This window comes from Pholcus phalangioides, unplaced genomic scaffold, assembly GCF_987345545.1.
Source record: "Pholcus phalangioides strain wild (caught in Gottingen) unplaced genomic scaffold, Ppha-v1.0 ptg000002l_1, whole genome shotgun sequence".
Classification (NCBI taxonomy): domain Eukaryota; kingdom Metazoa; phylum Arthropoda; class Arachnida; order Araneae; family Pholcidae; genus Pholcus; species Pholcus phalangioides.
Window position 1 is genome coordinate 484,036 of NW_028301595.1, and position 12,817 is coordinate 496,852.

General features: G+C 39.3%; 1 protein-coding gene across 1 annotated transcript in view; it reads left to right on the forward strand.

Moving 5' to 3' along the window:
• The first annotated feature begins 9,242 nt into the window (after positions 1-9,242).
• The window catches only part of LOC149089027 (uncharacterized), a 41,113-nt gene continuing 37,538 nt past the window's right edge, over positions 9,243-12,817 (forward strand). Inside the window, exon 1 of the mRNA XM_089236661.1 lies at positions 9,243-10,426. Within this exon, the coding sequence (XP_089092787.1) occupies positions 10,033-10,426 (394 nt within the window). The 5' untranslated portion in view covers positions 9,243-10,032. The remainder of the gene's footprint in view (positions 10,427-12,817) is intronic.

Sequence of the window (12,817 nt, forward strand, 5' to 3'; positions counted from 1 at the left end):
CCCTCAAAGTCGGAGCACCTATAATGCTTTTAATAAATTTGGAGACACCGAGACTCTGCAATGGCAGCAGACTCTTCGTGAAGAAATTGCACAATTGCATCATTGAAGCAACGATTCTAACTGGATGTGAAAAAAGAAGAAGTCTTCATTCCACGTATCCCAATTATCACTGAAGAAATGCCATTCACTTTAAAGCGATTACAGTTCCCGATTCGTTTAACTTTTGCCATGACAATCAACAAAGCGCAAGGCCAGTCGTTAGCAGTGGCAGGTATCAACCTACTTGAACCCTGTATTTCTCACGGACAACTTTTCGTCGCCTGTTCGCATGTTGGTAATCCCAAAAATTTGTACATCTACATACCAGACGCAGGACAAGCAAAAAATATTGCGTATTCACAAACGATTGTCTGAAGTTTTTAATTAAAATATTTAAAAATAAAAGTAATATTTTCTCACTTGATGCAGAATTTTTTTTGATTAAGAAATAATTATATAATAAGCTATACATGTATACATTTTTTACGGGGCGGGCAACGTCGCCGGGTATCAGCTAGTCTGAAATAAAGCGTATTTTAATATTCAAGAGCACAATAAATATACGGTACCTAACTCTCACAGACAAAATTCCTAACGAAAATTAGTGCTGTGATTCCAAGGGCGTAGGGGGGGGGGGCTTGGGGGTCTGGTCCTCCCGAAATATGAGAAAATGACCGAAAAAAGGGAAAAAGATGGCCAAATCTATTGTTCTATCACTTTGTTTCCCCGAAATGAAAGTGGTCTCCCCCCCCGAACGAAATTTCTGGCTACGCCTCTGTGCAATTCTATTTTTGTGACCATCAGCTACCTCGTTGGGCATTTTGTCGGTTGTGGCGTTGTATTTGTATTTGTAACATAAATTTCTTGTTTTCCCACTTATTTTTCATGGTTTATAATGCACAGGGACGTACGCAGGATCAACCTTTGGAAAGGGCACAAAAATTTTCTTTCCCAAGAAATTTTCAGGGAGAGTTACCACCCTTCAAAATGCATTTAAATTAACAAAAATTTGTTAAAATAGCACATATAGGGTTTTTTCTCGATATTTCAAATTTCTTAATCGGAACATTAATTCCTTTTTTCTAATTTTTTGTTGGTTTGTGAAGGGACAGGAGCCTCCGATGATCCCTCTCTCACGTACGCTCCTGGGTCCTAGGCCAGATTTTTCGCGAGACCCTGTTTTGTGATTTTAAATGAGAAAAAAAAATATATATATATATAAATTGTTCGGGAGTCCCGAACTGGAGCCCTGCGGGCTATGGCCAGAACATCAAGAAAAAAAAATTGGATGAGCCACGGCTATGAATTTGCCATAAGAGCTGAAAATTTAATTTTCATGGACATTCCATATCCAGAATATACACATCTGACGAAGTGTCAAAATCTCGCCAACTTTGCGCGCCAAACATATTTCTCATTCGAAGACAAAATTATCAATTTTAAAAAATGTTATAGTTTAATTTATTCTTTTTAAATCAATATTCAATCACAATAAACATTCCTATTTATCTAACTAATGTACTCGTGTACAAAACAAAAACAAAAACTTCAGATCTGAAGCTTTTTTTTGTTTTGTACATTGGTGCACAAATTCGTGGAAACGGAATGTGCGCCAATCCTCTATCGGTGGGACACTTCGCGGAACAAAACAAAAATTAATGAATATTAATGCAAAAAACAAAAGGAAATTTAACTCGCTCGTGGAAGGTAATCTTGTCACCTTTAATAAATTATGCATTTGCAACCATTGCGTACGCAAAGGGGGGTTTTGGGGTTCTAACCCCCCTTGAGCTAAGATTATAGTGTTATTTCGCAGGGAAAAAAAAGTAAACCCCCCAGAAAGGAAAAAAAAAAATCTGAAATCCCCCCCCCCCCGAGAAAATTCTGCGTACGCCTATGATTGCAACCAAAAGTACAGCAGGATTACGGCATATGGAGTGATTTCTTAAACACTCACGGTGTCTACCCAAGGAGTGACCATTGGAATAACGAGTCATTTTTTTTTACCAGTCGTGAAAGTGTCCACTCGTCACGTGGTTAGGTGTCGAAAAAAAAACAACCGTGCATGCGCGATCTATGGTTACATTATATCTTTGTTTTTACAAAGAAAGGGATACTAAAAAAAAAACAAAATCAAATATCAAGAAAACTCTCAAGTGTGAAGCTATTAATACCTAACAGATGGCGCTCCCAACAAATCGCGGGTTCGGCGGGATTTTCCAGCATTAGTTTTTACATAAGCATGCAAATGTGCGAAGAGGTTTTTTATACGAAAAAAAATTATGGAATTGATAACTTGAGATAGAATTTATCGAACAAAGATGTATTTTATCGATGTCTGCATTCATTTTAATCTAGATAGATGCGAGCTACTTGACGGTAACAGTGTTAGAAATTCCATTGAAATCCATCGGAGAACTTCTATTGAAAATTATAGTACAGTCAAGGGCGTAGCGAGGGGGGGGGGGGACTTGGGGGTCTGGTCCCCCCCCCCCGAAATGTGAGAAAATGACCGAAAAAAGGGAAAAATATGGCCAAATCCATTGTTCTGTCACTTTGGTCCCCCCCCAAAATGAAAGTGGTCCCCCCCCCGAACGAAATTTCTGGCCACGTCCCTGAGTACAGTAAATAAAACCTCGATATAACGATAGTGTGTAGACAAAGAAAAAATATCGTTGTAGAACAGCGGTCTTCAACGCATGGCCCGTGGGTCACATTTGGCCTTCTGAGCTTTCCGTCGTGGCCCGCCGATCATTTTTAGAAAATTGTTGAAAACTTCGAAAACCGATTAATTCTAAAATTAATGAAAGAATTATTTCTAGAACAAATGAAGGAAATAATTACGGAACAAATTGACGAAAACCCAGAATTAATGAAAGAAATAATTTTTGAAACAATTTCAGGATTCTCGTGAAAAAGAAAAACTTAACTTATCAATAAAGAAAATAATTAATTTTTTTTCTCTTTCTGATAGAAATTATTTCACAATCAACAAAATTATAATTGCGTAATTATTGAAAGAGAAATAATTGCAAGATGTATTGAGAAGGAAAATAATTTCAAAATTACCGAAATAATTAAAGAATCATTTAATGTAATTTCAGATTAAAATTAATTTTAGAATTAATTAATTTAATCAGCAATTAAAACTTTTGAAAACTGGTTGCTTTTATAAGAATTACTTCACTTTTGAAAAAAATTATTTCAGAACTAATCAAAATTAATAATTAATAAAAGAAGTAATTTTGAGAATGAATAAACGTATTCAATTATTTTCGTCCCTGTTTAACTCGGCACCCCTTGGCCCCTTCTATTAAGTCACTAAATTACACAAGTTGGAGGCTCGCTGGTTGAAGACTCCTGTTGTAGAGGAATTATCGTTGTATCCAGAGGTTCGTCTTAAGAGCACCGTGGGCCCAACGGCAAAGTGATTTTTCTGAATCCCCTACATGCTAGAAGTGTCTGCCTGCCAGTTTATATGCGTGCTTCCGAAAATTTTAAATGCATTTCTTTTATGAGGCTCCCCCTCCGGCGGTACGTGGGTGAGCACCATGCGTTACGACAGCATTAAGCAGTAGTTTAACATTAGAGTATAGACATTTTCAAACAAGGCTTGAAAAAATACTGCTGTAGACAGTGGCGGATTACCGCACAGGCGCATGAGGCGCGCGCCTGGGGCCTCGGCAGAGCGGGGGGCCTCCAAATAGTTGTGTGCTTCATCCTACATATGAATTTACATGCGCATCAACAAATCTCTTGAACTAAGTACAGTATCTGCTCTCCCTTTTTTTTTTAACCGCAATTTTTTTTTAATGTATACTCTACGTATAAAGGGAAGAAAAACGGGAACTGAAAGAAAAGAACAATTTACAAGACGCAGCTCTCAAGGGCCAGTTCTTCCCCGACAAAGAAAAAAAAGACATTGTAAAGCGATCATTCAGGGAGGGTCATTTTCAAACAGTATTTCCCTAAGGGCACAAGCAGGAGGAGGGGTGAGAACAGCAGGTCCTAATGTCTGTCCGAAATGAAAATTGGAGTGAAGGCATAAACAGATGTCTCATTCCACAGTATTAAATGCTTTTATGGGCGCCGATAATACGACAGCTTTGGTGTAAACTTTTGTATACAGTATAATGGATGACAAGATGGCTATCGGCAAGCGGCGACATCGACAGGAAGAGACACTCGTACTAATTAAAATGAATGTAGTAGAGCTCTTATTATTGTGATTTTGTCTCCCACTTGTTTGCATGAAATACTATAAGCTGGTTCAAACAACATATACATTTGCAATCTATGACTGGAACCATACCACCATATGACAAAAAAAAAGTGGGGTTTGAAATGAATGCTGAATGACATGCATTCTGAATCACGTGATTTTTCTGTTTCTCTTTTAACACTCCCTCCCCGGCTGAAAAAAATCAAGGGGGTTTCTTTTCCTTCTTTCTAAAAAAAAAAGCTACATTTTTGGATTGGTCAAGGAGGCTTGGGTAGACAACATCTTTGTGTCAGACCGAAAAGTGTTTATTGTTAATGTAATTGTAATGTGTGTTATTGTAATGAAAAAAATTTTCATGCCGATCCTCAAGATTTACTTTAGGATTTAGATTGCAGAATCTCCAAAAATAACGGTAAGCAAAACTAAAAATATATAAATTATCTGATAAATTTTTATTTGAGCATTTCAATTCAACTACAGTAGTCTCTCGAGAATTCGGTCGTGCTCTAATCCGACAAACCAGTCGCGGCCCAGGCTCTGTCCCTCCAGGGATATAAGCCTTTTACCCTTGCGGGCTGGGTCGCGGGCTGGGTCGTGCTCTAATCCAGCACGTCCAGTAGTCCAGGATATTTAGGTGGTGTGGTGTCACTTTTCTCCTGATGCCCTAACCCCTTAACACGTTCTAATATTTCTTAATTGCTGATCAAGTCCTGACTATGTCTTTGCACGAAATTTCATATATTATTTCAATGGGTTTCTTCAAAGTTAATCCAGCAATTTCGGTAAAATCTGGTACACCGTGGTCTAATACGTACCGGATTAGCGAGAGTCTACTGCAGGGGTCTTCAACCTTTGAGGCATAGCAGGCCATATTGAAACATTTTATAAAGTACGCGGGCCACAACGTTATACTGTGGCATTTTTCGTTATTAAACGAAACGGGGGGGGGGCATAATATAGAAGATTTTTATTCACTCTGAATACAAATAATACAAAGGCAAAGGCCACAACAGGCAGAGTGCCCAACGAGGTGGCTGAAAGAGAAAATAATAATTAATATAATAATAGTAAAAATAAAATAGAATAAACAAATAAAAAATAATAATTTCTAAATTTTTTTAAATAATTTCTTTCATTGACAATAATTTTAATTCATTCTGAAATAATTTCTTTCATTAAATTTTATTCATTCTGTAATAATTTCTTTCATTAAATTTAATTCATTCTGAACTAATTTCTTCCATTATAAATATAATTATATTTACTCTGATATAATTTCTTCCCTCTATTGAAGAAATGTTTTTCTATTAAATATTTCTTTCATTAATTTTTTAACGTCTTTCAATGAGTCTGGTATTATTTTTCAATTAAAAATTTTCATCAATTTTTAAATAATTAAAATTCTGAAATTGTTTTTAAAAGTGATTCTGATATTATTTCTTTCATTAAATATAGATTTTTATTAATTCTGAAATTATTTCTTCAACCAATTCCAATTTCCTTTCATAATTTCAATGTAAAGTAGCCATTTTCTGAAAACGTTCGGTGGGCCCAAATAGCTCCGAGCATTGACGTACGCAAGGAAGGGATTTTGAGGTTCTGACCCCCCCCCCCTCTTCGTTCGGAGGGGAAAAATGATGTGAAAACCCCTCCCTTGAGAAAATCTTGTGTGAACCTATGGCTCCGAGGGTCACATTTGGATCACGAGCTATATAAGTTGAAGACCCCTTTTTGCATTTAGAATGATTATTATTCATTTTTTTCAGTTAATTTTTCCTGTTTTGTTGTAAAATATGATTATTAGGTTTGCAATGTGTGAAATTATAACATAGTTTGAATTAATTAGGATTTTTCATTGATTTCCTTGTTGCATTAATTACAACCGTATAAGAAGTACAGTGGAACCTCGCTACAACGATACTCGATATTACAATAAATCCATCTAGCCCTCTACCACGATATTACTCCAAATCTTGTTTCGAATTGCCTATAGTCCATTGTTACAATTCTCTCGATACAACGATATCCTCTACTACAGTGGTTTGGTTCCTAACCTATGAATAAAATAAATACTGATATGTATAAATTAATAATTGACGGACTGCAGTCTACATTTCCCAATGTAGAAACAATTTTGAGAATCTTTTTGACAATGCCTATCTGCAATGCAAGCGGTGAACGTTCATTCTCCGTACTTAAGCGAGTTAAGAATTATGTACGTAATTCATTAAGTCAATTACGTTTGAGCAATTTGGCTCTTATGTTTATAGAAAATGATGTTGTACAATTGTTAGATTATGAATCTCTTATTGATAAGTTCGCGAGAATGAAGGCAAGAAAAGTTCCACTTTAAACGAACTGTTCAATCCGTTGAAATTGTCCATCTTTATAATAATAATAATAACGTGATCCTCACGTATTCCCAAGGGATCAGCATGATCCGTCCAGGGAATTTGTTAGTGGTAATATTAATTATAATCATATTATTAATCAGTAATATTAAATTACTAAAACTATGACGGATCTCCATTCTTGCCGTGTCTCTGAAGGCACCAGGACGGACATCTTAGATTACTAAAAATAGGATGCAGAATTTTACTGTGATTTTTTTTTTTTTTTAATGGGAGTGTGATTATTTTTCATCTAGTACCAGAGAATATCATTATATTTCCTTATCTTATTTTTGTGTTTATGGTTTTGGTGATGCAAAAATAAAAAAAAAGTTATGATTTTCATAATATTGTTCATTTTAGTGAACCATCTCGTTCTTATTAGGGCCAAAAGGGTGCAGTGGTGGATAAACGCAAATTTGTGGGTGGGGGCGGTGGTTGTGACCATGTGTTCAATTTTTCCAGGACGGTTCTGATTTTTTTTGGAAAAAATTCTGAATTTTCCCCCTTTTTTAAGCAAATTTATTTTCTTGGTTTGTTATTCAGTCAAAAACGTAGAAAACATTTTTTTTCCATTTAATTTTTCTACTCTCGGGGGGGGGGGGGTGGTGACAGCCCCTACCTTTAATCCGCCCCTGATAGGGGGGGCCTTCAGATCAGGTTGCGCCTGGGGCCTCCCAAAATCATGATCCGCCACTGGCTGTAGAGGGATTTATCGTTATATCGAGTATCGTTGCAGCGAAGTTTCACTGTATATCACGGTGATTACGAACGAAGTTTCTATTTCAGGGAGAAATAAATATTGTTTTTAGACTCTGCTTCCCCTGGCCAGGAATTTCAACACATCCTTCCTCCATATTGATTAAGTGGTAAATCTATATTGTAAAAAAAGTGAAAAAAATAATGATATCGATCTACGGCTGGAGGCTTCTCAGCTTTTCTGTTCATGGTGTGCCACGTATTAATTGCGATATTTCCGCCGAAATCTTTATTACTAATGCAAGTGTAAAAAAATTCTATTTAAATCTCGTTAAAATTATTGTTATTTTCTCAACCCTTTATGATTCACCCCCATAAAAATGTATCAAAATTTTGGTCTTTTTCAGAGAATACGGATATAAATGGGTGCTGTTTGCATATTCTTAATTGAAACAATACATCAGCACAGCAATTTAATTGATTAGAGTGTATTTTTTAATAAGCTAAAATGGTGTATAGAGTAAAATAGGCAGTTTGCCTTGATTTTAATGTTATTTATAAAGAGATAAAATCTTGCTTAACAAAGTTGAATAGTTTTTACCTTGAATTTTATTTCCAATTCTTTCAATTCGGTGCGACTATACATCTTTGCGAACGTAATATTTCAACAGCTCTCAGAAAATGACAACCGACAAGAAAAATCAACTCTTTCTAGATACAAAAAAAACTTATTATATTTACATAACCCATAATTTGCACTGAAGTGACATCAACAGATTTTATTTCTAAAATAGCGAAACAAAAAAAATTGAGAAAAGTAATTGGTACGATGGGTCTTTTGTCCATGCATTTTTGTCATGTATATTGAAATACACGCGGGATCATAGAAGGTTGAATATGAATTTTATCTCATTTTTATTTAATTTTAATTATATTTCCATTGTTGATATTGAATTATGTATCATTATTTATATTGAATTACATTTCCATTGTTGATATTGAATTATGTATCATTATTTATATTGAATTACATTTCCATTGTTTTTCCGTCGAAAATGAATCTCAATAATATTCTTATATTATTTGTGATCTGGAACTGTGCCACGGATCACTCGAACGATCTATAAATGTTCTGCGGGCTACTTGAGTGTTTTGTAAATTTGCAGCGGATCACGTGAGCTCTGGAACTTTCCCGCACTTTTCTGTAAGTATGCCACGGGCACTTAAGATGTCTGAGAATGCACCGCGTTATACTTAAGTGTTTTGGAACTGTGTCGCTGGTCACTCAAGTGACCTGTAAGTATGCCATGGGACGTGGGTCACTCAAGTGATCTGGGAATTGAACTAGGAATATTCCGCGTCCCACTCAAGTGATCTGGAAAAGTGTGCAACTCAGTTAATTTTCACAAATTTAGGTTTGTCATGGGCTCAGATCAGATGATCTTGAGGGTCACATTTGGCCCACGGGCCATGGGTTTAGCATGTACAGATCAGTGGTTCCAAACCTTTTGAAGCCAGCGGCCCAGATGGTCTATTTTATGTGAGTGGATGAACCATTTTTTTCAGCAGTTTTAGTAATAATTGGTGATTGTGACTACTTCTGGCAACATTTTTGACGACAATTGGCAATGCCCCATATTTTACCCTATTCAAAATCATAGTTTAATTATTTTATTTTTAATGAAATGTGATTATTTCATCTTCGGAATAATTTTTTCGTGGTAATTATCGCAAATTCAATTCATACACGGAACTTTTACTTCTCGGGCGCCGCACAAAATCACTTCACCCTGATTGATGGGCCCTGATTGAGACAAGTTTTTTTCAAACTTTTTTTTTTGTCTTAACCTCCCACCCCTCCGCAGAAAAAAAAATGTTCCCCCATCGTCCCCATTGCTGAACCAGCGTATGAAAGAGATGCTGCACCTACTCTGCCGCTATTCCATCGCTTTCCCAGGGGCGATATCACCCACTTCGGGAAACACTCAGAAGTTAGGAGAAGAACGGAACTATATTACATAGTCGAATGTCTCGGGGCGAATGGTGCTTGTGTGCAGGAAACAACGACGGCGGAGAAGAAGAGGCGGTGCAAAGGAACGGGAGGCGGGGCAAAGTCGTAAAAGAGACGACGGAGAAATCTGGCTGCGGTTGGCGGGAGCGAAGCGGGTTCCCCGCGGAGGAATACGTCGGGGGCAAACTCAACTGATGGGTGAACCACACTGGGGACCGCGTCACCCATCGACGGTAACCAACTTTGCCGCTGCTGGCCCATCCTACCTTACTGTGTGTGTGTGTGTTTTTATTTCTCTCTCTCTCTCTTCCGTCATCCCCGCTTTTTTTTTCGTTATTTGGGTTTCGGTCGCGCCTCCCATCGCACACGCGTTCTAGAGCATCAACATTCAGTCGTCGACAAGAGCGCGTGCTGGACGTCGCCGTCTCCGTTCTTCCACTGTTGTATCGTCCACGTTTCTCCGGACAGAGGGATAGACTTTCGCTCATTCTGGGATATTCATCGATTCTATTAACATATGATGCCATGAATTGAATTATTATTTTTTCGAGTTATCTCTTGAGACACCAACAATAGACGCGTCAATCAGGGACACGGCGTGATTGACATCTGACTGACTGTTTGATTCCGTCCCTTGAGGAGTGTGACATAATTGACGAATCCGGAAGATCATGCACTTGCCGGCCAGTGAGGTGAACGGTTCCTCGCCGTCCTCCGCGGACGTCATGTCCACGAACAACAACACCAATAGCAGCACGTCGGACTTTGTGTTCCCTGGTGAGAGATTCCTCAACGATGTGATGGGCGAGCACCCCGGTGAGTTTGTGAGGACTGGCAGCCCGTGTTTCGTGTGCACGTCTCTGCCGACTCACTGGAGGTCCAACAAGACGCTTCCTCTAGCTTTCAAAGTGGTATGTCTTAACGAGGTGCCCGACGGGACGCTGGTTAGCATACGGGCAGGAAACGACGAGAACTATTGTGGCGAGCTGAGAAACGCCACGGCCGTCATGAAGAACCACGTCGCCAAATTCAACGACCTCAGGTTCGTTGGCCGGAGCGGAAGAGGTGAGAATATCTATTTTATATGAGAAACATTTCTCTTGGTTTTAGTAATTCAGAGTGCTCTTAATAATCAGATTCCGAATTTACATATTTTGATCTCGATTAGAGGCGGCCGATTTATGCCGGGGGGGGGGGGGTCTTCATCGTCTGCGGTCTATTCAAATTTTGCCGCCCTTCTCCCAAGGCCGTAGCGAGGAGGAGCCCTCTAAATAGAAGAAAATGACTGATATACGGAATAACATGCATAACTTTATTGTTTCATCTTTTTTGTTCCCCCTCCCGAAGCGCCTTTTGTACTCCCTCCAAAATAAATTTTCGGCTACTGCCAGAAGCAGGCTCTGTTCTGGCATGCACAAACCAAGCACGTGCCCAGGGGCCTAGAAATTTTCAGGGCCCTAAAATTGGCTGCCTTTGGTATTTTCGGTACGGCCCACTTCCCTGCGTATGCCTCTGCCCCAAAGACTGCACATAAGAGAATAGCGATATGGCCAGAGTAGGTGAAGTAGGCTATAGCTTTCCCCCGTTCTAATTTAGTGTTTTTGGCCACCGATTACTCAAATTTGCTGCCCTGCGCTATAGCCCGCTTATGCCCGAGTGGCATGGTGGTAAGATGCTCGTCTACCATCGTGTAGGTTGTTGTCAGGGTCCCGGGTTCGAACCCGAGGGAGGATATAGGTAAGATATTTTCCCAAACGAACTCGAGGCGACCACGGATAGACAGCGCCTTCACTTCCAACCCATCTCACTAATGGCAGTAAATTGCAATATAGCGATGTGGCCAGAGTTGGTGTTTGGTGAAGTAGTAGTATAGCCCGCTTACAACCCGCCCGCCCCCAGTAAATACGCCGCTGATCTCGATTGACAAATTGATTAACACTGGTAGTTTCATGTATTTATATCTCACCAAGGCCGTAACGAGGGTATAGAGACTAGGGGGTTCGCCTACCCACCGAATGATTTGTGTGGGATAACATGGTCAATTCTATTGTTCTGTTACTTTGACCCGCTTCCCTCAAAATATCAGTTCCCCCCCCCCCTCCCGCAGAAAGAAATTTCTGGTTATGGACCTGTATCACTGGCGTCCGTCTTAGTAGGCGGATCCGAGTCAAACAAGAGGCCCCAAATTATTGATGGAAAATTTTTACAAATACGCGCACGCAAAGTCGCAGGCACCGACATGAAGAAAACATTGTGGGGATGGCTGAAAGAGTTGCTGCTCGTCCCGTATGTGCGGGACTCAAACGCGTACGCAGAAGTGGAAGGATCCATTGCATTGTTTTTTCAGAAACTATTGGGGCGGGAGGCTCAGCACTCTTACAAAATTTATTGGGGGGGGGGGGCTCAAATGACCTCAGCCCCTAGGTTCTGGTGCCTTTCCGCAAGGTTTATTAATGATTTCTCGGGTAGGAGCGAGGAGTCCCCGAATTCGTTAAGCCGCAGGGCTATGCTTAGGCGTTTTGCGGCCTAATAAAATAGCTGTATGCATGGCCCCTCTCATTCAGGTGCAAGGCCGACAGAGCTTTAGCCTGGCAGTCGGGATTTTTGTTTTTTGTTAAACTGATAATGCAAAAAACATAAAAGAAAAATTTAGTTTAGTGGGGGCCCTTATTCTCTCTCTCATAGTCCCGGCTTTGTTAAGGGAATCGAAAGAAAAAAAAATATTTTGAGGAGTCCCCTGTCAGAATTATGTGTGTATGTATCAATAAGCAGGGCTTGACATCATAGAAAGTTTAGGCGTCAGCCAAATTCCTTCGGAGCCAAGCATGGTTTTTGCTCAAGGAAAAAAAGTCATAGGTAATGTTTTTCAGACTATCTTTTTCCTATGTTAAAAGGCGCGCTGTAATGAAATCAGAAAATTCTGTGTCATCCTTAGCAGGGCCGGAACTGGGGGGTGGGGAACAACTGTCCCGGGCGGCAGTTTTAGGTGGGGACAAAGAATATCGTTACAAAATTATCGAATTTCAAAGTTGGGGGGGGGGTTGTCAAAATAATATTTGCCCCGGGTGGTAAAAATCCTAGTTACGGCCCTGATCCTTGGACTAATTCAGTGATCACATTTAAAAAATACTTTAGGTGCCAATACCGATTTTTTCTAGTCGCCATGGTGACCTGGTGCTTGGGACTTGTCCAGCTCTGTTAATAAGGCATGGTTATATTACTCAGACTAAAAAAAGTTACTCTTTAGTTCTGGCCTTGGGCCCGATGTGGCTCCCTACACACTTTGTAACCACCCAAGTGCGCTACTAGTGAATTACATTTAGAAATTATTGGACATGTACCGTGTGCCCTTCCTCAAAAATAAGACCTAACCAAAAAATAAGCCCTGGCATGATTTTTCAGTACACACTTCTAATATAAACCCTACCCCGAAAATAAGCCTTAATTAAAATCGCC